Source organism: Lissotriton vulgaris, chromosome 4_1, assembly GCF_964263255.1.
Source record: "Lissotriton vulgaris chromosome 4_1, aLisVul1.2, whole genome shotgun sequence".
Lineage (NCBI taxonomy): Eukaryota > Metazoa > Chordata > Amphibia > Caudata > Salamandridae > Lissotriton > Lissotriton vulgaris.
Genome location: NC_141691.1, coordinates 1,733,362,396 through 1,733,388,347, shown reverse-complemented (window position 1 = coordinate 1,733,388,347; position 25,952 = coordinate 1,733,362,396). Strand labels below are relative to the sequence as shown.

At 44.1% G+C, this 25,952-nt stretch overlaps 1 protein-coding gene across 1 annotated transcript in view; it reads right to left on the bottom strand.

The window, feature by feature from the left end:
* The window catches only part of PTDSS1 (phosphatidylserine synthase 1), a 320,734-nt gene that overhangs the window by 105,363 nt on the left and 189,419 nt on the right, over positions 1–25,952 (bottom strand). Inside the window, exon 9 of the mRNA XM_086966028.1 lies at positions 4,765–4,830. Within this exon, the coding sequence (XP_086822154.1) occupies positions 4,765–4,830 (66 nt within the window). The remainder of the gene's footprint in view (positions 1–4,764; positions 4,831–25,952) is intronic.

Sequence of the window (25,952 nt, the reverse complement as noted above, 5' to 3'; positions counted from 1 at the left end):
GGACAAGCTAGACCATATCCCATACAACATTAGTATCCATCTCTTAGAGATAAGTGGTGTTCAAAGTTTTTAATACGATACTTGAGAAAATGTTCCTGCCTCAAGTCTCCAGATGTTTGGATCCCCTCCTCTGATGGTGTTAAAGGAAAAGTCACTGACACCTGACTCCAAGAACATGATGCCTTAAGAACGAGGCCAGGGAGGAGTCCCCAGTTTTGGGCTGATATTGCAGTACTATCAGTCTATTTACTGTAGGCGCTAAAGCAGACTTCTCCCACACCAACATAAATGGTTCTATTTACACATCATTAAAATGGAGCAAGAGATCAGAGCTTTGGGATGACAGCAGGAGGCCCTCCTTGAAGACATCAGTCTTGATATCCAGAGGGGAGTGAGAAATCTAACTAGCTTCTCTAATGAGTAGCTCGTAAGCTACTGGTAAGTCGACCTGCTATCTGTAAGTTGATCTCCCACGAACAATCCAGCCTTATCAATGAAAAGCTTTTGCTTGGTTGAATTTATATATGAATACCAAATTACGAAGCATGCATTGAAGGCTAAAATGTATGCATAAACAGAAATCATAAGCTGCTATTTGGAGATAAAATGGTTGAATTTCCAAAATATATTTAAATTAGATGTAAGAGTGATAAATCATGCTGCACTGGGAAGTCTTATTACCAATATTATTACCTTGGTGCAAGAACCTTTGCAGCTATGGCTGTTATGTGTTACCTATGTAGCAGCATTCCTACTTGATACAGTTTATTTTGGCATTACTGCTGGCGACCCTGCCTGATGGACTGAGGTGATCATTGCTGGCAATCTTGCATGTGGTGGCCACTAATGTAATTCTGTTTAATATGGTCACTATTACAGCATGAATACTAGTTGCTAATAGCTTAGGATGATACTCATGTAACATAAGTAGGTCTTAAAACAGAAAAGGTTGGAGACCCCTGATCTCTGAAGCATTATGCACCAGGTGGCAGGACACAACTTCGGGGAGTGGAGGCCCCAAAGGGAATTCTATTTCAAATTGTGGGGACGTATCTGAACCACTGGCAGAGGTGATGCTAGCAAATACAGTCAGCTGATCAGATTCTTCCTCCATCTCATGCATGCCGTGAGGGATCAGAGTTAAAGCCAAAGAGTTCATGAATCCTCTGACCATATGGTTTCATGACTGTGCACCTCTTCTTCTGATATTCTTTGTACAGTGTTCTCGATTTTATGCTGTGGCACTGGTTCAGCTAAAGGGGGATTCTAAAGCAGCACCGGCAGCTGGAACAGATGCTGGTGCTAGAAAGCCCGGATAAACAAGTATGGCCACCTGAGGAGGCCGGGTGGCTGCTCCGAAGGCTCCACTACTAACTCTGGATCTGAGGATGAGGATCCTGGGAAAGTTGGATGGTGCCTAGTAGACTTACCTTTGAAATGTGTCTTGTGCTTACTATGCTTCTTCTTTTTACCAGAAGAGTAAGTACGAAGGTGATCTCAAGCAAGCCTGTAAACAGCATCGGCCTCCCCTATCACAACAGCCATCACGCCATGAATAATTTGCTCTTCTATTCCTTAATTGCCTTGGGATTCATGCTGAGAAGGAACTAAAAGGATTTGAAGACCTGTCCGACCAAAGTACCACAGGCAGATAGAGTGTGGGTCGGAGATGGACATTTGTCCCTCTGAGTCTCTACAAGGCTTGAAGAGTGAGTGCTTCGGAGGAAACATCTTACTAGCACTGTGAGGTGTTGGGCACCACTCAAAGAAGAAACATGGCAGGCAGATCCTTTGAAATAAGTTGCTTTAATGTAGCTCCAATCATAGAGACCTCATCCTCCAGACAATAAAAGCAACTGATCTCAAATTCAAGCATCAACATTCCTAACAGTGGAACATTCTGCTATGGAACAGACAACCTTGGTAACAAGGTAGAACAGAGAATAGATAAGATAAGAATAGAACACCACACACTGCTAACTGAATATTTATTTTGTGAGAACAAATTCACACAAACTCTCCCAGAGTGAGCTCCTGGTCCGTATTGGAAGTGCAGAAAAAAGGGACCGGACGTTGCTGCTATAAATGGCTTTAGTGACATCTCCAAACAACAAAAGTCTGACGCCTGGTATTGTTCAACAAGTATGGAATCTGTAGGGTGAAGTATCCATCAGAGAAGGATAGATTGGAGGTGGTCCTGCGAAGGCTTATTGGAAGCTGGTTCCAGGCCATAGCCGTCAAGTAACTAAAAGATCGGCCATCAAGTCTCTCTTTCCTCGGATAAGGAACGCATACAAGATTGGCAGAAACCGAGTGAAGTGTGTGATGGGGCATGTACTCCTTGAAGAGCTGTCGCATATAGTACAGATCAGAAGCTTATGCAGTGCAATGGCACAAGCAGAGGGCATTAAACAGGCACCTTTTTTCAATTACGAGCCAATGAAGGCCAGCTTTGCAACACAAAGCAGAATAGTCTGATCCCCAATAGGAGACAAGCTGCTGCATTATGCATAATTTGCAGTCTTTGGATCTATTCCTTGGGCAGGCCAAAGAACACTGCATTACAATATTATAATCTAGGCACAACAGAGGCTTGGATAGCCCTTGCCTCTATTCCACAGGCAATTGGAGCACTTTTAAAATAATGTATAGAGAAGGAACCATGTAGACACTGCGTGTCCTGCGGGTACCTTTGTAGGGCAAAGTAGAATATGACCTCTCGCAACCAATTAATCCATCCAGTAACTGAAACAAGCTTCTAAAGTGGATGTGGAAGTGGATGACTGAAAATATGTTTTCAGCTGGTCACGGCAGTTCTCGAGCGCTTCTCGCGCAAGGAAGCAGAGAAAACAAGGACCTGAAACCAGACAGAGACAGCCCAGCAGGGTTACATCTCGCGTCACATTTTCAATCGCTGCTATGTCCAACCTGGCACTCTTAAAACACTGTAACTCTGTACTGTTCTATTGAACTTTACCTGCAGCCTACATAGAGAAAAAGGCCCCCTATAGATGCCTTTGGGGTCGGCGTCCCAGCCAATCACAACGCTGCCACTGCAGTGTTGTAATTGGCCTTGGGGAGGAGAGGGAGGCTGCCTGCTTCCTGTAAGGCGCAGAGAGAGGAGACGAGACATAACGCGGGACGGGAGGCAAAGGTAAGTTAATTGTTTTTTTTTTATTTAATCCCCCACCCGTGTGTCATGCCGGCCGCGACTGCTGAACCCAGACTAAATCCAGAAATTTTTCAGCATAGCCCCCACGCGTTTGTAGGTGGCGTCATACAGCTTCCTGTCAACTCTGTTCCATTCCAGAAATGACGGCTGGAACCACATAATGGTGTCACCCAAGCGCACTGATGTCAGTTTCTTTCTGGACACGGTCTTGCTCTCGGACGCGAAGCCCAAACAACTGATTGTTTGAGGTAGTGTGCAGGTCTTTAATTTGAGACCTCTTTAGGTGGAAAAGAGTCCATTCCGCAGAGCGAGGAGGTGGGAGGGCAGTGAGGAATCTGCAGTTAGATAGAGCATAGGTTCTTAACCTGCAATTGCGAAGCCTACTCATCGGGTCCGCAACCGCTTGGGAAATTAAATATTATTAACAACTCAATAAAGTGTACATAAATATAGAAACAAAATTGAAGATTTTAAAACCTACTGTAAATGTAAAGTAATTTGGAACTAGAGGCTAAAAATTACGGGCCTGATTTAGAGTTTGGAGGACGAACTACATTGTCACCCCATGAGCCCTGTGGTCTCATTTCTAAGTGCTGATAAATCAGTTGCAAAGCATAATCCTTGTCGACTGTAAATGCGCCCAACCTTAAATCATTGAATACTAACTCATGTGCTTGTGCTAAACCACAGGGATGAGTTCATAAATGGTAAATGTGCACCGAGAAAGTCTTTAGCAATGTGGATCCTGCGGCGAAAACATCATATGTAAGAGCCAAATATTAATTGTTGAATTACTGGGAACTTAGTAATACTTTAGAACCTTTGGAAACATCCATACATCTCATGAAAATGTTCTTGTATAGGTACATTATGGCTTGACACCAAACCCTCATACACAAACAAAGCTCAAAAACCTGTACCCGTCACTCACTTTGCTATAATCAGATGCTTTTCTATAGTGCAAACATACAATTCGACACATTTCTTTTAATTAATTTAGACTATTGATCCTTTTTGCCCTATTCAATGCTCAGGTCTTCCCAAAGGTCCTGTTTTCTAGTTTGAAACCCTAATATAAACTGTAAATGGAAGTGCATTTTTCGGTCTGGCATTAGCCAAGACTTTTTGATTTCACTAAATTAGTATATATAACATACTTACATACAGCCTCTTTGTGTTATTTACATATTTTCCCACTCACAGGAGCATATATCATAGAGCAATGGGCAAGCCCAACTCAGCCATTGACAGATTTCACTGTGAGTGTTGGCTTCTGCTCTTTAACAAGGAGCACATCCGCACACAAGGAAGTTCCCTTCAGGGCCACAAGCTACTATGAAAATGTGTGCTTTTTGCAATCAAAATAAATGTTTGCTCTTAGCTATATGGTAAATTATTTATTTACGTTGTGGGGAGATGCAGATCCACAACAACAAAGTACTACAAATACTGTGACAAAACAAGCATTGGTAAAGACAAAAGGCTGACAAAGAACGTCAGACCTAATGGCTTCGCAAATGCTGGCATGATCTGTTCTTTTTCAAACCCATCCATCGCCTCTAGTTGCACAAATATTGAAAAAAAGAACTTACCCAAACACCCAGCACTGAGTTCCTACCCTCTTGCATTGTGTATCAGTCAGGTATGCATAATACTGTCTGAAAAGAAAACGGGAAACCATTAAAAGTATAACACTGAAGAGAATTCAGACAACAAACAAAGAATACATTACAATTTCTACTGAGAGTTCAAAAAGACATCATTTAGCACACCAAATAAAACAAATACCTACATATACAACCCTTTAGTTGCATATCAGCACTTTATTGACATAGCTTGATGCAGGAATGGGGCTTTATTTGTTTTCCATTCTGAAAGACAGAGGGTGGTTGAAGGGTGAATGTGATCGTGTGACGCAGCCTCGAGGATAGAATGCTTAGGCTGGTTTGATCTGGTTCCCTGACAGACACTCCTGGAATCATGTTTGAACGAGGGAAGCACCTCATAATGCTAGTGAACCACCACTAGCGAGAGTATTAACCCAAGGCACTAGGTCTCTGGGTAGGACGCAAGATCCCAATAGGTGCTGCTGTGGCACGGGCCCCCACATGCTGATTTATTGCAATTGTATTTATATAGTGCTTACTACCCATTTTGAGGCGCTGAATCGCTTTTTGATGAGTAGCACGCCACTCCGCAATCCAAAATTAGAGTGGTTTGGTTAGAGGATTAGTAAAGACATTTCTTCTTCTTGGGGATTAGAAGTGAGCATTATGTTAAGTAACTGCTTGTTGAGATTTCATGCTTTGTGTGTATAATTGTGAAGGAATAGACTGGTTTAGTCGGATTAGTAGAGGGAACATGTACATTGTTACTGGGAGTGGTGGACATGTGCACCTGTTGATTGGATGAATAGGATAAAGGAGAAATGAAAGAGGGAAGAGTTTGAAAGTGTTTTTTGAGAGTCAACAGTAGTAGGAGAGGTTTGGGATGAGTCCGAGAGTGGAGATAGAGGGAGAGTTGTAAAGGTTTTTTTTTTTCTTCCGCTGTAGGTGGAAAATAGATAAATATTAAGAAACATACCCACACATAAGATATATATATATATATATATATATATATATATATATATATATATATATATATATATATATATATAGAGAGAGAGAGAGAGCAGGGCCGGACTGGTGCTTTTGGGCACAGGGCAATCCCCCGGTAGGCTGGAAGGGGTGGGGGCCGGTTTTCCGACAGGGGGCCGATTTTGTGGCGGGGGGGGGGGGGGGGGGCCGTTTTTCAGTCCGACCGTCGGACCGTGAGTGACGTGGGCGTTGGGGCCGATGGTGACTCATGCTTTTTAAGCAGGGCCAGTTCCTCTTCAGTGATGGTGGGAGAGGTACCTTCGAAACAGGTTTCTCATTTAGAAGTAAAAGTTGCGGGCCCGGAACAGCCATGTGTTCTTAATAAAACTCCTTGCTGCCAGAGACTGTGCCTGATTTCGTTCCCTTTCACTGCAGTGTGTATTTCGTCACATGTTATGAGTGCTGGGAGCAATATCTCTCCAGCATAATTACTTCATTGGAAGCCCATGGCCTCGTCATCACCATGGCTAGTGTTTTACTGGATCTCTCTCCTCTCCATAACTTTTGCTGCTGCATATTTGGCAGTGAATGTTACTCCCCTGTATGCTTCCTTCATGAATTCTTTAAGTGCGGCGTCAGTTGTGACCTATAGTATTGCATCGCCTGACGTGGGTTTTTTAAAGCTCAGTTTTAATTTCATATTCCTCCTGTGTCAAGAGATGTGTTCTAATTCATTACGTACCCTATGATGTCATTCCTGACATATATACCTGACTATCATTTTGAGTGCCTCCCTTCCTTTTCCTGGACTCAAGACTGACTGTTTTCCGGTGTTCCTTCGCCGGGTATAACCGGGTATATCAGTTAATCGATACCCCATATAAGGACTTAGGGACATTATGTATTCTCTGTAGGTCTAAATTTCGGGAACCTGACACACAGCATCTTCCCAGCATAAAGGCTTGTATCCTTCAGCACGTTACATTTTGCCAGCAGGCAATGTTTTGCAGTGGTGACAAACTTCACAACTTGGTGAAGTTGCACAGTCTGGCACCTTTGCACAACTTTGCCAGCGGTTTTATAGTCTTGGACACTACTAATTTGTTCTCTAGGCAAATTTGCCGACATTTTTACGGAGAATAATTACCATAACTTTGTATTTAAAAAGTCTTGGCACAAATAATATTTTCTGTAGACATTGAAAGACTCTTCAGGAATCTTGTAATGTCCTTTTTAGTACCACGTTCCTAATTTCTAATAAGTCCCTTTGCAATCACACCTACCAATACCATGGGATCTCACTTAAACCTAATTACTCTGCTGATCAGAGAGACAATCTGGTCAGACATGCTATTGAATCAGTTCGAAGAAGCAAGTAACCATCAGCTAAACCAAGATGTACAAGAGCCAATCATTTGCAGCATGTTTTTTGAAGCTGTTTTAATTTCATATTCCTCCTGTGTCAAGAGGTGTCTGTGTAATTGATTTACGTACCCTATGATGTCATACCTGACATATATAACTGACTACCATTTCGAGTGCCTCATATCCTTTTCCTGGACTCAAGACTGACTTTTTTTAAAAATTAAAGTCAGTCATTAACAATAGCCTCAAGTAGTTCATTACAGAATCTAGCAGTGCCCTTCTGAGAAGGGGCAGGTTATTATCTTGAAGTTAGGGGCATGAACTAGGGGTTTAACCAACCTGACCGTTAAGGTCTCTTGTGCCTAGCCTGAAATCTTGAGGATATGTTTTGAATAGAGGAGTGAACTGGGAATGCTTAGGTCATGGGATGTCCAGGGTGCACGTCTGCAAAAAGAACAATTGATGGACAGAATGCAGGACAATGTCATACATTCACTCCAGTACAGAGATCTGGGCCTAAATCCATCGTTTTTGTGCTCACCATGCCATTCCAGTTTGGACCCAGCCATATGCAAATCAGTCTTGACCCTGCGCCCCATGGGAACAGTCCAGCCTGAACTGCCAAGCCAGGTCCTCCCTGGACTGGAAACAAGCATCCTAGGACCAGTTTCGGGGTTTCACACCATGCAAGGGTTGGTCTCACTTTTACTTTGTTCTCTCTGATTTACTACTTGTGTTCATTTTTGGTGCTCTCTGAAAGAAGGTCTATGGGTACTGTGCTTTGAAAGTTGATACAATTGAATATGTAAAGAAAAATGTGCTCTAAAATTCACCATTTTAGACTGTCTTTTTCCAAACCTCCCAAGTAGCGGTCGGGCTCACTCGCTATGCTCGCTACGGGCCGGATGGGGCTGGTCTGGAAAAATTTGCCAGGGCTGCTTTCAGTTCCCAGTCCGGCCCTGACTGAGAGATGTTAACATATATTCATAGCTACACATTGTGACAGAAAGGTTTCATCATCTAGAAATAAACTTAACATATATACACTGATTAACTTATAAGTTATTTATACAGTGACCTACTTCTACACAATAAGAATGAATTATAAATATATTTAAAATAATAAGATTTTTTCCTCCAGTGAGTAAAGAAACAAAATGCATACCCATTATAATATATAGACAAAATCTATACACAGACACATTAACATAATATACTTATGCAATTTGTATGTTCTATTGAAGGTGATCATACTTTATAAGCACCCATATGTACATGCGTATACTACTATTTACAGGCTGAGGCCTTCATATTTTAGTTCTGTATAACATTTATTCATATGTCAATGTTATGTGTAATTAACAGTTAAACATTTATATATACCCGCTGTAAAACCATGTTTATATCTTGTGATAGCTATGCATTTTAATAATTGAACACAAACCTTACATGTTATGTATGCAATGACATATATACATGTTATGCATATAATACAATATAATGGTTCTTTAAGTCCTCAGTAACACACACTTTTGAACAGAGAAATGCACATATACAAAGAAAAAAGTAATGCGAGATCTGTGTGTGCTGATTCAGATTTTAAAAGAAAACATACTTTTAAATGCAACACCAAACAAGCACTGGTAAACAAAAACTTTGCAAACTTTGGAAAAGTTTAAAACAGTTAGTTCGGTACTCTGACCTGGGTTGGGTGACCAATTCCGACAGGGCAGAGGTCTAGGAGTCTAGTATGGATACTTGGACAGTTAACTTGGCCACCAGAGAGTTTTTGGAGTAAGTTCTCAAATTTACAGGATAACCACAATAGACTTCAATGGAGTAGTTCTGATGCTGAGGGATGCAGGCAGAGGATGCTCCTGATGCTGGGCGGTCGATGGGGGTGAAGTGGGGTTGATCCCTCAGTCCATGGGTGGGCTGAGGTGGTTTTGACCATCGAACTTTGGGTCCCACAACGTCCTCTTTGCAACAGTAGAAGATCAGCAGCAGCTGGCACTCGTCTCCCAGCACAGCGAATATCCTTGGTGGGGGCTGGTGTCCCTTGGGTGTCACAAAACCAGTCACAAATAGCACTCACAGGTCCCGCAGACACTGGTGCAACTTTTGGCTATCTTAAATCTGTCTCTCGGTGTGTCTGGTAACTGGCAGCAGCACGGCAAATGCGGTGGCTACCGCTTAGTCGATTTGAGCACTTTCAGCTCTTGCGTCCCTGGGGCTGGTTTCAGGGTGATCAGCCGATTGATTCTTGGAGTCGCTGCAGTTGCTGAAGGCAGGAAATCAACTTTTCCCAAGGTCAAGAGTCGCAGTTACAGTCCTAATCTCACTAGCCCAAAAGCCTTTACGATGTTGCGAACTAAAGACAGCAGGGCAGTTCTCCTTCAGTCCTTTCTTCTTCTCCAGAGTGAACGAAGGAGCAGGGTGCCAGGGGTGCTCTACTTATCCCAGGAAAGTGCCCAGAGTGGACCATGTGGTTCTAGCCAATGGGCTACTGGGTCCCCTCTTCTCTAGTGATGAAGTTCCTGGAATGTGTGGAATCTGGCTATCCCAGAGTGCCCCATTCTTGCCCCCTTCCTCGATGATCGGGAGCAGGGTAGCCCCCCCTAGAGATGTGGTTACCAGTGGGCTACATTCCCACTTGAAACTCGGTTAGGGCACACGTTTCCCTTCAATGTCTATGTCTCCTAATTGTCTGCAGGGACAAAAGGGCTCCTGCTGAGGAATATTTTCACAAGTGGCCCTTCAAAGGCAGTTTCACCTTTGAAGCCTGCCTTTTGGCCTAACACTGTGAGTGGCTGTTAGATCTGCATCCTTAGGGTTCTCTTCTTCCAACTTTTTGCCTGCTTACCACCTCTTTTAACTGAATTATTTTTGTTGGCCTCAGGGTACTGAGCACTTTACCAAGACTGACCAGCACTAAAGTGCATGTACTTCTCCCCTAAAATATGGTGACATTGGTATATACCAGATTAGCATATTTAGTTTACCTGTAAGTCCCTTGTAAAATGGTATACCATATACCCAGGGCCAGCAATCTAAATGCTACTAGTGGCTCTGGTTGTGCTACCCACTCGAGTATCATTTTAAACCTGTCTCAGGCCTGCCACTGCAGGGTCTATGTGTGCATTTTACTGTCACTTTACCTGGGCATTTAAAACCACTTGCAAAGCCTTGAACTCCCCTTTTAATCCAAATAGGTCACATCTAAGGTAGGCCCTAGGTAGCCAAATGGACAGGGTGCTGTGTAACTAAAAGGTAGGATATGTACTATTAAGTTTTACATGTCCTGCTACGGTAATGATAAATCCTACTCAGTGGTAAAGTTGGATTTGACATTACTATTTTAAAAATGCCAATTTTAGAAAGTGGACCTTTCTCTACCCTTAACTTTGCTCTGTGTGCCTGCAGCTTGCCGCCAATGCATGCCTGGTCTGGATGACAGCTACACGTAGAGCATTCCCTCTAGACAGACAAACACAGGAAGGGTGGGTGTGCAGAGAAATCATTTACATTCATCTACATTCTGTCCAACACAAAGGGCTGACTATCCCCCACAGATCGCCTGGCAGACAGGGCTGGGATGAAAGGGGACCTGTGCACTTCAAAGGATTGCTTTTAAGTTACCCCCTCTTTTAAGGCACATTTAGGTACAAGTACTGAGGCTCTGATCCTACCAAGGCAGTACACAACTGGATCTATGAAGAACTCTGACAGGAGTAAAAACTGCTGTGCCACAAGGATTACCCCTCTGCTTGACTAATGCTCTGAAGCAACTGCTTTCTGTTTTGGTGAGCTGCTCTGCTGCCTGCTAATCTCTGCCCTACTGAGGGCAAGGACTGGACCCATTTCCCTTGAACTCAAAGTAACTCCAAGGGCTTGCTGGCTTGCCCTCTATTCTGAAGTCCCAGGGCCATCAAAGACCTCCTTCAACTCTGTAACAGTGGTGTCAATCACGTCTTGTGTTTTTAAAAGGTGATTTCTGCCATCCAGAACCATCACAATCGACGCAGTGATGACGTTGCGCCATCAGAACAGACGCATTGCTCTTCGCCACCAACGCATGAGCTGATTAACAACATCGCCTCGACGGACTGCACGGCTCGACGCTGACGGACAGTGCGGCTCGACATTGAACCAGCACATGCATCATAAAGGGGTTTGACGTCAAAGCCATCATCGACTGCACGGATCGGTACCAACATTTTGCCTCCATTCACGGGATCGAGAATGATGCGGAGACTCGTTGCATCAAGTCTTCGACGTCAACACTTGCTCCATCCAAGGCACTTCGTCAGCAAGACCTGCCTGAGTCCAGGAGCTGGCCTAGCATTCATTGCGGGCAGCTTGACCTTTGGATTTACACCAGTCTAGCACGACCTTAAGCAACCCCATAGTGCTACTGACTTCTAAGCACCTTTTTTGGTTTATTATTAAAAAAAATCATAACTCGGTTTCTACTTATTGGATTTTTGTTGTTTTAGTCGTGATTTTCTCATAAACATGCTCTATTTTTCTAAACTTGTGTGGAGTATTTATGTGGTGTTTCCATTGTGTTACCTTGTGTGTGTGTTGCACAAATACCTCTTTAGATAAGCCGGACTGCTCTGTGCCAAGCTATCAGAGGGTGAGCACAGGTTATCTTTTAGAGAGTATCTAGCTTACCCGGACTAGGATTGCGGTCCTTACTTGGACAAGGTGCGTATCTCTGCCAATTTGAGATCCAATTTTTAACACTGAGGATCCGCGGTGAGGATAGGACTTGTTTGTGCAACACCATGTAGTAATTCAGAGTTCACCACAACTCGATACTTAGGACCAATTCAAGCCTTTTTCAATTCTCCCTAATTGACCTTTTGATTTTTCTGCTAAAACAATGTCTTACTCTGGAAAAGAAGCATCTCCATCTCCATCTACAGTAATTTGTTTTGAGCTGGCCAGGTTAAAGTCTTACACTGTGCAACAGCTGAAGGATTTCTGTAAGGAGTTTCAAGTGTCTACAAGGGGTTTTACCAGGAAGGTAGAGCTGCAAAAAGCCTTGAGAGCCTGGGCAGAGACCCAATAGCAAGGGGTGACACCCCAGGGAAGGAGGAGCAGGAAATCCCGGAGGAGGAGGATGGCTTAAATCTGGATTCCATGTGGATTTGGGGTTGCTTGTGGAAGAGACCACCAACTTGCAAGGAACAGTAGTAGTTCCCAGACTAGGTAGCAGTGTCTCCTTCACGAAACTGCCCCCAGAGGAGTTGGCAGACAGGAGGGAGGAAAAGAAATTAAAGCTAGTTGTTGCCAAGTTGGAGCAGGCTCGAGAAGAAAGGAGGCTGGTCATGGAGGAGAGAAAACTAACCCATGAGCTCAAAGAGCTGAACATTAGAGCCCTAACAAGGGGCGTCCAGCAACAGCAATGGTGGCAGCATACGTGCATTGTCCACTGGTGAGTACAGAGTCGGGATACCCAAGGATTTGGAGCCCAGTTCTGTGGTGGGGGATGACACAGACAAAAGGTTTGCAGTCTATGAAGTGGCTCTAAGAGTGCACAAAGTCCCGGAGCAGTTCTGTGGTGGTAGTCTATTGGGGTATATGCCCATAGTGGAAGGGGCACACTCCTTACAGTATAGGTACAGGGCCAGACATGCTACACTGCTATAAAGGCTATCCTAGTGAGTAAGCTTGGACTGACCCCTATGACGTATAGGCTCAGATTCAGTGGCAGCCACAATATCTCATCACAAACGTTTGGATTTCTTGGATTATGCCAGCAAGGCACTGAAGGCCTGGGTGAGAGGCAGCAAGGTTGATGATTATTCAGGGCTACACAACTTAATTCTAAAGGAGCACGTACTTGATATTTGTTTTCCAGAGGTGCAACAACACCTGGTCTACAGCAGGCTTCCTGATCACAGGAAGCTTGCTGAGGAGGCAGACATCTGCGTCAGCACTAGAGTGCCCAGAAAGGTACCGGAGGGTGACTCCAAGAAGGGTGGCTCAGGTTCCTCCCAACAGAGTGAAGGGGTTGGTCCAGGCAGACCCAGACAGGTCTCAGGATAAGGGGGAAGGAAAGGGTTCCCATGTCCCTTATGAGAAGAGGAAGGGAGGTTCTGGTGGGGGAATTGCCCAGGGTGCACCATTTCCAAATCTGCTTCTTTAAGTGTTTCCACCTAGGATACAAGCAGGGGGACTACGACCCCAACCCCCCCCAAAAAAAACACCCACTCGTGGGAACCCTACAGGGCTGTCCAATGTGGCAATAGGTGAAAGTAGTCACTAGGGACAGTCATAGAATATGCCATGATCTTCCTCAGCTAGGAAATAGACTCAGAGGTTGAGTTGGTGATCCCAGAGGGTGGGCGTCATCACTTTCACAAGATGTGAGTGAATGGGGTCCTAACCACTGCTCTGAGGGATACTGGGGCTAGCAGGACCATGGTTGTGGTAGAGCTAGTCACCCCAGTGCAGTACACCAGCGAGGTGTGTAGATTAACTCCAGCCCAGGGGCAGGAATTTTTTCGCCCTATGACCGTGGTGTCCATAGAGTGGGGTGGGGAGGTGACCGAGAGAAGGGTCAAAGTTAGTCCCCAGATGCTCACTGACTGTATTCTGGAGAATGTGTTGGCCTCAGTGTCAGGAGAACAGGGAGTGGCGGCTGCCACAGGTGCCATGATAGTTCAGTATTCCTGGGGTACCACTCCCCAAATAGAGGATACAAAACACCAGGTGTATTGGCAAGAGGAGGAAGGACTCTCCCCAGACACCTTTTCAGCCCAACAGTACAGCCCCTGGGTTGGAGAACCAGTTGCAGGATACCACCCTTGCACTGGTAGAAGACAGAGTGGAAAAAAGGTGCAAGTCACCTGGGGCTACCTCTCCCACTCTGAGAAACTCCATAAGGCAGAGACAATGGATTGCCTGGCTCTTGATGATACCGATAGCTGTCAGAGGCCTCTGTTGGTTGCTGCCCTTATGGATGGAGTTTTCTTTGGGTTGGGGACAGAAGTCAAACCCAAGGGTTGTCCAGGTTCTATCGCCCTATGCCGGGAAGTCCATCAAGGTATTGATTAGGCTGCACTGGCTTTAGGCCGGGGGAAGGGGTGGGGCTAACGGGGACAGGGGGGTCGGGTTGGAAAAAAACCCCCTCTGAAGGGTCACCCAAAACTTTTTGCCTTCCTGCTCTTGTTACTGAATTCTTTTTGTTGTCCTCGGGGGACTGAGCACTTTGCCTCCGCTAACCAGAGCTAAAGTGCATGTGATCTCTTTTCTAAACATGGTAACATTGGTGTTTACACAACTAACATGTTTAGTTTACCTTTAAGTTTCTTGTAAAGTTTTGTACCATATACCCAATGCTTGTAATCTAAATGCTACTAGTCGGCCTCCAGCACTGGTTGTGCCACTCACATAAATAGCCTTTCAAACCTATCACAGGCGTGCCATTGCAAGGACTGTGTACGCAGTTTATTGCCACTTCCACTTGCCATTTAAAACTACTTGCCAAGCCAGAAATTCCCCTTTTATAACCCAAGTTACCCCTAAGGTAGGCCCTAAGGGCGGGATGCTATTTAAGTAAAAGGAAGGACATGTAATGGTACATTTTACATGTTCTGGTGGTGACAAAGAGCTACATTCGTTTTTCACTACTGTGAGGGCCTACTCCTCTCATAGGCTAGAATTGGGAATTCCTTAAAACACTTTAAAGCTGTAATTCCTGATCAGAAAGGAGTAGCTAAGGCAGGTTTCATATCTCTGGAATGGTACTGATAAATCCTCTTTATTGGTTGAGCTGGATTTAAAATTACTATTTTAGAAATGCCACTTTCAGAAAGTAGACATTTCTCTGCTCCTACTGCTCTGTGTGCCTTGCAGCCTGTCTCCAATACACATCTGGAGTGGGTGACAGATACAGTATGTGTATTCCAATATAGACTGCCACAAACACAGGAAAATTGGGTGGGACAGAGAACTCATATGCATTCTTCTACAATCTGATAGCTTTTCCTAGGCAGGGAGAGCCAGCACTTACACCTGAATGGGTGATAGATAGATAGATAGATAGATAGATAGATAGATAGATAGATAGATAGATAGATAGATAGAGTGAGGGCGATAGAAAGATATATAGATAGATAGATATATAGATAGATAGATAGAGGGCGATAGATAGAGTGAGGGCGATAGATAGAAAGATAGAGGGCAATAGATAGAAAGATAGAGGGCGATAGATAGAAAGATAGAGGGCGATAGATAGAAAGATATATAGATAGAAAGATATGTAGATAGATAGATAGAGGGCGATAGATAGCTAGAACGATATATAGATAGAGTGAGGGCGATAGATAGAGTGAAGGCTATAGATAGATAGAGGGAGGGCGATAGATAGAGGGAGGGCGATAGATAGAGGGAGGGCGATAGATAGAGGGAGGGCGATAGAGGGAGGGAGGGCGATAGAGGGAGGGAGGGCGATAGAGGGAGGGAGGGCAATAGAGAGTAGGGCTATAGAGGGTAGGGCTATAGAGGGAGGGCGATAGATAGAGGGAGGGCGATAGATAGAGGGAGGGCGATAGATAGATAGAGTGAGGGCGATAAATAGATAGATAGATAGATAGATAGAGTGAGGGCGATAGATAGATAGAGTGAGGGCGATAGATAGAGTGAGGGCGATAGATAGATAGAGTGAGGGCGATAGATAGAAAGATAGAGGGCGATAGATAGAAAGATAGAGGGCGATAGATAGAAAGATAGAGGGCGATAGATAGAAAGATAGAGGACGATAGATAGAAAGATAGAGGGCGATAGATAGAAAGATAGAGGACGATAGAGTGAGGGCGATAGATTGATAGAGTGAGGGTGATAGATTGATAGATAGATAGAGTGAGGGCGATAGATATATAGATAGATAGATATATAGATAGATAGAGTGAGGGGATAGATAGAGGGAGGGCGATAGATAGAGGGAGGGCGATAAATAGAGGGAGGGCGATAAATAGAGGGAGGGCGATAAATAGAGGGAGGGCGATAAATAGAGGGAGGGCGATAAATAGAGGGAGGGCGATAGAGGGAGGGCGATAGATAGAGGGAGGGCGATAGATAGAGGGAGGGCGATAGATAGAGGGAGGGCGATAGAGGGAGGGAGGGCGATAGAGGGAGGGAGGGCGATAGAGGGAGGGAGGGCAATAGAGAGTAGGGCTATAGAGGGTAGGGCTATAGAGGGAGGGCGATAGATAGAGGGAGGGCGATAGATAGAGGGAGGGCGATAGATAGATAGAGTGAGGGCGATAAATAGATAGATAGATAGAGTGAGGGCGATAGATAGATAGAGTGAGGGCGATAGATAGAGTGAGGGCGATAGATAGAAAGATAGAGGGCGATAGATAGAAAGATAGAGGGCGATAGATAGAAAGATAGAGGGCGATAGATAGAAAGATAGAGGGCGATAGATAGAAAGATAGAGGGCGATAGATAGAAAGATAGAGGGCGATAGAAAGATAGAGGGCGATAGATAGAAAGATAGAGGGCGATAGAGTGAGGGCGATAGATAGAAAGATAGAGGGCGATAGAGTGAGGGCGATAGATAGATAGAGTGAGGGTGATAGATTGATAGATAGATAGAGTGAGGGCGATAGATATATAGATAGATAGATATATAGATAGATAGAGTGAGGGGATAGATAGAGGGAGGGCGATAGATAGAGGGAGGGCGATAAATAGAGGGAGGGCGATAAATAGAGGGAGGGCGATAAATAGAGGGAGGGCGATAAATAGAGGGAGGGCGATAGATAGAGGGAGGGCGATAGATAGAGGGAGGGCGAAAGATAGAGGGAGGGCGAAAGATAGAGGGAGGGCGATAAGATAGAGGGAGGGCGATAAGATAGAGGGAGGGCGATAAGATAGAGGGAGGGCGATAGAGGGAGGGCGATAGATAGATAGAGGGAGGGCGATAGATAGATAGATAGATAGATAGATAGATAGATAGATAGATAGATAGATAGATAGATAGAGCGAGGGCGATAGAGTGAGGGCGATAGATAGAGTGAGGGCGATAGATAGAGTGAGGGCGATAAGATAGAGGGAGGGAGATAAGATAGAGGGAGGGCGATAATTTCACACTCCTGGCTAGAACATCGCCATTGCTGTCAGATGACCCCACCGTTGCCATAAATCAGTTCAATACCTGGATCAATCAGGCCACACTTGAGCTAGCGCCCGTAAAATCTATCTCCCAGAATCGAGCCTCCCCCAGTGCTCCCTGGTTCTCGGATGAACTCAAAAAACAGAAACAATTAAATAAACAAAGAGAAAGACTTTGGCGGAAGCGCTATGACCCAGAAAGTAAATCATTATATAAAGACTCACTTGCCCGGTACAAACAGATGATCGCAGAGGCGAAAAGAGCCTATTATGCCGCACAAATTGAGACTGCCAAAAACTCGTGCAAAGAGTTATTCGACATCACTAAACGCTTGTCGGGTGGCACGCACGACCTCACACCACCTCCCTCACAACATCTTTGCGACGCCTTATCTGATTTTTTCTTCAAAAAAGTTAACGACATCTATCAGGCTTGTTCTCTAAACACGGACTCTACACCACTATCCTTGTCCTCCACCTCACGGGATAACACACTGACCCGCTTTGTCGAGCTCACTATGGATCAGACAAGGAGTATTATTTCAAGAATCAAATCAGGTTCTGCATTAGACCCGTGTCCGCTCAAAGTTCTTATGCCAGCTATGGACACGCTGATACCGGTTATTACTCATGTTTGCAACACTATGTTTAGCTCCGGAATTTTCCCGGCTTCTCTGAAACATACGTTGGTCAAACCCCTCTTAAAGAAAGCTAATTTGAATAAAGATGACCTGAAAAACTATCGTCCGATAGCCAGTCTTCCTTTCCTGGCTAAGGTAATAGAAAAAGCCATGAATCAGCAACTGTCGGAATTTGTGGAGCAGCACCAGTTGCTCGACAACACCCAGTTCGGATTCCGCAAATGTCATGGCACGGAAACTGCCCTTCTAAAGGCTGCGGATGACATCAGAGCCATACGAGACCAGGGGGGGACAGCACTCCTGGTACTGCTGGATCTTTCGGCGGCCTTCGACACGGTCGACCACAAGATCTTAGTCGACCGTGTCGAACGACTGGGGGTCCAGAAAACTGCTCTGGACCTGCTTGTATCGTTTCTGGCCAATAGATCACAAGCAGTATCTCTAGGACCCTACCAATCATCGAAGGTGTCTCTGCCGTGTGGGGTCCCTCAAGGCTCATGCCTGAGACCGACACTATTTAATATCTACGTGTCGGACCTTGCAAATGTCATCAAAGCATTTGGGATGAGCCTGACCTCCTACGCCGATGACACCCAATTGGTACTGGCTATCAAAGGGGACGGGGAGGAAGTGGCCAATCGATTCACGAGAGGAATGATGGCAATAGGTGACTGGATGGCCACGAATTGTCTGAAACTCAATTCAGAAAAAACTGAAGTGGTCATCTTCGGTCACCTCTCCCCCGGGCTGGTCACCTGTCTGGTGGCCACCATCTTTCGGTCCCCCGCCGAGTCCAGCTAGCAAAGTGAGAAATCTAGGCGTCATCTTCGATGCTGACCTCAATTTTATGAAGAACAAGGAGGGGTTTGGCCCAGTAGGGAAGAGGGTAGGTAGGGCCCATTAATACCAAAGGAGAACGATTTACCTATGCCTCTATAAACATAATTGCAACATTTAATGTAACTAAAGAGTAAACCACACTGTTAGTCAACTCTGACAATTGATTTATGTCAATTATTTATCGAAACTCATAAATTATTCATACTTTGCGGCAAGAGAAAAATACATAGTCAACTTTACATTGAACACACACAAAGAGATTTTTGCAAGGGAAAAAGCAAAACAAACAACATATGAACCATAATTGTGTGGATTATAGTGAACAAGTCATCGACAAGTGCATATACATTGTACACAGTGAATAAATTATGTCAAAACAGCAAACAACAGTTTATCAAAAGTTTATAATGAGATCAAAAAAAGGGGGTTTGGGGGTACGTCTTATTCAATACTTGCCCCACTACCTGTAACACTATTAATTTTGAATATTATTTATGTGAAATACAGGAAAAAAGAACCCAACGTCAATTGGGACATGCCAAGACAAATTTTTGGGGCAAAACAATGATGCTGAATGCCAACGCGTTTCGAATGCCAATGTGTGAATCATCGGATTCTCATCAGGGCGTGGACTGTATCCATTGAAACTGTTGGGGAAAGAGGAACAGGGGATTTGATTTAAAAACTGAAAATTTAAAGAAGCTTATCCCATATGAATGCACCATCTGATGCAACATACCTTGTACGACCAAAGTACTGCGGTCGATTGGGTCTTTTTTATGTAAAAACAGTCATCATAAGCCGTGGTAGTCAACCTGCAATGTAGTGACATTGGCGTAGTAAGTAATTGTACACTGAAGTACAAGCAGGCACTAATGCGTGCATGCATTGTGAAAAAATATTACCTCTGTGTTAGGAGCAGCCGCTCCGAGGTCGAGGCTGGGAGGCACAGTTCTCAATTTGGTAATGTCCCTTTATTAGAATCTGCAACCACAAGGGGATTGTGTATTAGCGAGGGAAAACGGTACATCTAGTGCCCCAGTGAGTTTAATGAAAAAGAATCTCTTACTTGTGTCCAAAGGCAAAAAGGCTCTTCACCGTATTCTGTAGAAAAACGGAAAAAGCGGGAAACTGATAAATGCCCTGTATTTAAGTTTCCCAGGCAAAGCGGAAAATGAATGTGCGCCAAGTGGCGTCTTACCGGGGAATGGGACCCTCGAAACATCGGGTCACCCGTCTGCTTGGACGGAAATAGTCTTTTGATCGGAAATCAATCCTGTGGGAAAAGCAGAGGAACCGAGCGAGTTAATGCCCGGTCATGCTGGAAAGGAGGCGCGTGTATGTGCGCTGAATTGCCAAAACGGGTCTTACCTGGGTTGTTGAGTAACAGCTTTGTATATTTGGATTCTGGAAAGACACAACAGCTCGCCGCCGCGAGTGAAATGGACTAAGTTGAATCTTTCGGTCACATGGTGCCGGGAGCCAATCGGCGCCAAGGGCCCTCACGCTAAGGATTGTGGGACATGTAGTCCTAGGGACATGAAAAACGCCAATTATATTCTGGTGACTTCACTAAGGACATTAAGTCCGTTATTAACAGTGTTAAATTTCATGATGAGGTAGGCCTCCTTGCGTAATAGTGCCGCCTCAATGTCCTGTACATACTGCTTAGGATCCGCCCATGCAAGGACCGTCCATTTGAATTCAAGTTCCCCATGGTTATGGCTCATGAAGTGTTCAACCATGGGTGCAGTGCACACTTTTTTCTTTATGCGAGATCGGTGTTGTGTGATGCGTAAGTTGACAGGTTGACAGGTTTTGCCTATGTACACTTTGTCACAGGGACAAACCACGGCATAGATGACATTTTTTGTGCGGCAATTAGTGAACATATCATGTTTCCATGTGACCCCGTCATGGTCAAATGTATTACCTTCCAACGTAGAGGAACACGAAATACAGTTGCCACACTTGTGATGCCCGCTTATTGGTTTTAGATTCCATTGTGAAAGCAAATCACTTTTGGGTTTCGGAATGTAGCTGTCTGCTCGAATCAGTTGTTGACCAATGCTTTTATTCTTGCGCATGGCAAAAATGGGCTTTTGTAGCGGACTTGGTAAATCTTCCAATAGATGCCAATTATTTAAAATGATACGTTTGAACTGATTCGTGTGTGATCCATAAGTTGTGACACACACCAACTCAGTCTGTTCATTTTTGTCTTTTTTCACCAGGAGGTTTTCCCTGGCAGTGCATCTAGCTCGTTTTTTTGAATGGTTAAGAAGTTTCTTTGGATAGCCCCTTTTGGCCATTTCTGCGCAAAAATTTGTGGCATGTTGATCAAAATCAGATATTTCAGTGCAATTTCTTCTTATTCGTAACAGTTGCCCAAAAGGGAGATTTTCTTTCAGGCACTGTGGGTGCGAGCTCTTAAAGTGAAGAATGGTGTTTCTGTCTGTAAGTTTTTTATGTAGGGTCGTGTTTAGGGTGTTTTCGCGGACACCTACTGTGATGTCCAAAAAAGTCATTTTACTTGTACTGGATTCTATAGAGAAGCTGATGTCTCTGTGCCTGGAGTTAAGCCAATTGTAGAACTGGTCTAGTTCCGTCTGGCTCCCCTGCCACAGGAGCCAGACGTCATCAATGTATCTAAGCCATTGGGTTATATGGCCCAGAAATGGATTGTTCTCAAATATGAATCTTTGTTCATATTGTGCCATATGAAGTACCGCCATCTCAGGTGCGTATGGACAACCCATAGCGATGCCTTTTATTTGAATAAAAAACGCATTCTCAAATTTGAAATAGTTGCTGCGTAATGTGATTTCAGCCAGTGAAAGGATGAAAGCGGTGGGGACCCGGTGCGGTCTTTCACGTTGTTCAAGGTATATTTCCAAGACCTGCAATGCTTCGTCCTGAGGGATTTGGGTGTATAGTGAGGTGACATCTAGGGTCACCATCAACTGAGTTGTATGATCGAATGATTGTCCCTCTATCTTATTGATGAAATCTGTTGTGTCCCTGAGATATGACTTGACCTGCGGTAGAAAGGGTTTGAGGAAAAAATCTATGTATTTTGAGACCGGTTCGAGTGCGGAATCGCACCCCGACACAATGGGTCGGCCAGGCGGTGTTTTGTCATTTTTGTGAATTTTTGGTAAAAAATACAGGACAGGTGTCCTTGGTGCTTTTTTGTTCAAGAATTCAAATTCCTTGGGGCCTAGGAATCCCTCATCAAGTCCTGTCTTGGTTATGCTAGCGATTTTACATTGTATGGCGTGCACAGGATCTTCCTTAAGTGGTCTGTACCAATCTGAATTGTTAACATGCACCGTTCCTTCCTCCAAGTACATGGTGCGGGGCCATATCACGACTGCCCCACCCTTGTCTGCTTGCTTTATTAGAATAGACGTGTCAGATTTGAGGTTTTGAATAGCAGATGTTAACCCTTTAGACATATTTTTGTAAGTTGGCGATAGTTAATCTTTCAGATAAGCAACTTACCCAGGATGAAATCACACTCCTATCCCTGGGCCTCAAGTTTGTCCCCAACAAAAGAACGGACTTCACCCAACTGAAATTAGAGGCATTAGACTTTTGCCGCAAGATTAGGTTGAAGGTGTTTTTCGCGGATACCGAAGTGATGTCTAATTCAGAAACCACAGGGCTTAGAGTTAAATCCAGGTTTACTCCGACCCAAAACATTCCGAAACAGGTCATGGCCTTTGAACAATCCGTCCTCTCCTCCCTCTCAAAACTTGAGAAACAAAAACATTTTGTAAACAAAAATATGTCTAAAGGGTTAACATCTGCTATTCAAAACCTCAAATCTGACACGTCTATTCTAATAAAGCAAGCAGACAAGGGTGGGGCAGTCGTGATCTGGCCCCGCACCATGTACTTGGAGGAAGGAACGGTGCATGTTAACAATTCAGATTGGTACAGACCACTTAAGGAAGATCCTGTGCACGCCATACAATGTAAAATCGCTAGCATAACCAAGACAGGACTTGATGAGGGATTCCTAGGCCCCAAGGAATTTGAATTCTTGAACAAAAAAGCACCAAGGACACCTGTCTTGTATTTTTTACCAAAAATTCACAAAAATGACAAAACACCGCCTGGCCGACCCATTGTGTCGGGGTGCGATTCCGCACTCGAACCGGTCTCAAAATACATAGATTTTTTCCTCAAACCCTTTCTACCGCAGGTCAAGTCATATCTCAGGGAGACAACAGATTTCATCAATAAGATAGAGGGACAATCATTCGATCATACAACTCAGTTGATGGTGACCCTAGATGTCACCTCACTATACACCCAAATCCCTCAGGACGAAGCATTGCAGGTCTTGGAAATATACCTTGAACAACGTGAAAGACCGCACCGGGTCCCCACCGCTTTCATCCTTTCACTGGCTGAAATCACATTACGCAGCAACTATTTCAAATTTGAGAATGCGTTTTTTATTCAAATAAAAGGCATCGCTATGGGTTGTCCATACGCACCTGAGATGGCGGTACTTTATATGGCACAATATGAACAAAGATTCATATTTGAGAACAATCCATTTCTGGGCCATATAACCCAATGGCTTAGATACATTGATGACGTCTGGCTCCTGTGGCAGGGGAGCCAGACGGAACTAGACCAGTTCTACAATTGGCTTAACTCCAGGCACAGACATCAGCTTCTCTATAGAATCCAGTACAAGTAAAATGACTTTTTTGGACATCACAGTAGGTGTCCGCGAAAACACCCTAAACACGACCCTACATAAAAAACTTACAGACAGAAACACCATTCTTCACTTTAAGAGCTCGCACCCACAGTGCCTGAAAGAAAATCTCCCTTTTGGGCAACTGTTACGAATAAGAAGAAATTGCACTGAAATATCTGATTTTGATCAACATGCCACACATTTTTGCGCAGAAATGGCCAAAAGGGGCTATCCAAAGAAACTTCTTAACCATTCAAAAAAACGAGCTAGATGCACTGCCAGGGAAAACCTCCTGGTGAAAAAAGACAAAAATGAACAGACTGAGTTGGTGTGTGTCACAACTTATGGATCACACACGAATCAGTTCAAACGTATAATTTTAAATAATTGGCATCTATTGGAAGATTTACCAAGTCCGCTACAAAAGCCCATTTTTGCCATGCACAAAAATAAAAGCATTGGTCAACAACTGATTCGAGCTGACAGCTACATTCCGAAACCCAAAAGTGATTTGCTTTCACAATGGAATCTAAAACCAATAAGCGGGCATCACAAGTGTGGCAACTGTATTTCGTGTTCCTCTACGTTGGAAGGTAATACATTTGACCATGACGGGGTCACATGGAAACATGATATGTTCACTAATTGCCGCACAAAAAATGTCATCTATGCCGTGGTTTGTCCCTGTGACAAAGTGTACATAGGCAAAACCTGTCAACCTGTCAACTTACGCATCACACAACACCGATCTCGCATAAAGAAAAAAGTGTGCACTGCACCCATGGTTGAACACTTCATGAGCCATAACCATGGGGAACTTGAATTCAAATGGACGGTCCTTGCATGGGCGGATCCTAAGCAGTATGTACAGGACATTGAGGCGGCACTATTACGCAAGGAGGCCTACCTCATCATGAAATTTAACACTGTTAATAACGGACTTAATGTCCTTAGTGAAGTCACCAGAATATAATTGGCGTTTTTCATGTCCCTAGGACTACATGTCCCACAATCCTTAGCGTGAGGGCCCTTGGCGCCGATTGGCTCCCGGCACCATGTGACCAAAAGATTCAACTTAGTCCATTTCACTCGCGGCGGCGAGCTGTTGTGTCCTTCCAGAATCCAAATATACAAAGCTGTTACTCAACAACCCAGGTAAGACCCGTTTTGGCAATTCAGCGCACATACACGCGCCTCCTTTCCAGCATGACCGGGCATTAACTCGCTCGGTTCCTCTGCTTTTCCCACAGGATTGATTTCCGATCAAAAGACTATTTCCGTCCAAGCAGACGGGTGACCCGATGTTTCGAGGGTCCCATTCCCCGGTAAGACGCCACTTGGCGCACATTCATTTTCCGCTTTGCCTGGGAAACTTAAATACAGGGCATTTATCAGTTTCCCGCTTTTTCAGTTTTTCTACAGAATACGGTGAAGAGCCTTTTTGCCTTTGGACACAAGTAAGAGATTCTTTTTCATTAAACTCACTGGGGCACTAGATGTACCGTTTTCCCTCGCTAATACACAATCCCCTTGTGGTTGCAGATTCTAATAAAGGGACATTACCAAATTGAGAACTGTGCCTCCCAGCCTCGACCTCGGAGCGGCTGCTCCTAACACAGAGGTAATATTTTTTCACAATGCATGCACGCATTAGTGCCTGCTTGTACTTCAGTGTACAATTACTTACTACGCCAATGTCACTACATTGCAGGTTGACTACCACGGCTTATGATGACTGTTTTTACATAAAAAAGACCCAATCGACCGCAGTACTTTGGTCGTACAAGGTATGTTGCATCAGATGGTGCATTCATATGGGATAAGCTTCTTTAAATTTTCAGTTTTTAAATTAAATCCCCTGTTCCTCTTTCCCCAACAGTTTCAATGGATACAGTCCACGCCCTGATGAGAATCCGATGATTCACACATTGGCATTCGAAACGCGTTGGCATTCAGCATCATTGTTTTGCCCCAAAAATTTGTCTTGGCATGTCCCAATTGACGTTGGGTTCTTTTTTCCTGTATTTCACATAAATAATATTCAAAATTAATAGTGTTACAGGTAGTGGGGCAAGTATTTAATAAGACGTACCCCCAAACCCCCTTTTTTTGATCTCATTATAAACTTTTGATAAACTGTTGTTTGCTGTTTTGACATAATTTATTCACTGTGTACAATGTATATGCACTTGTCGATGACTTGTTCACTATAATCCACACAATTATGGTTCATATGTTGTTTGTTTTGCTTTTTCCCTTGCAAAAATATCTTTGTGTGTGTTCAATGTAAAGTTGACTATGTATTTTTCTCTTGCCGCAAAGTATGAATAATTTATGAGTTTCGATAAATAATTGACATAAATCAATTGTCAGAGTTGACTAACAGTGTGGTTTACTCTTTAGTTACATTAAATGTTGCAATTATGTTTATAGAGGCATAGGTAAATCGTTCTCCTTTGACCTCAATTTTATGGCACATGCGAATAAAACTGCGGCTTCAGCTC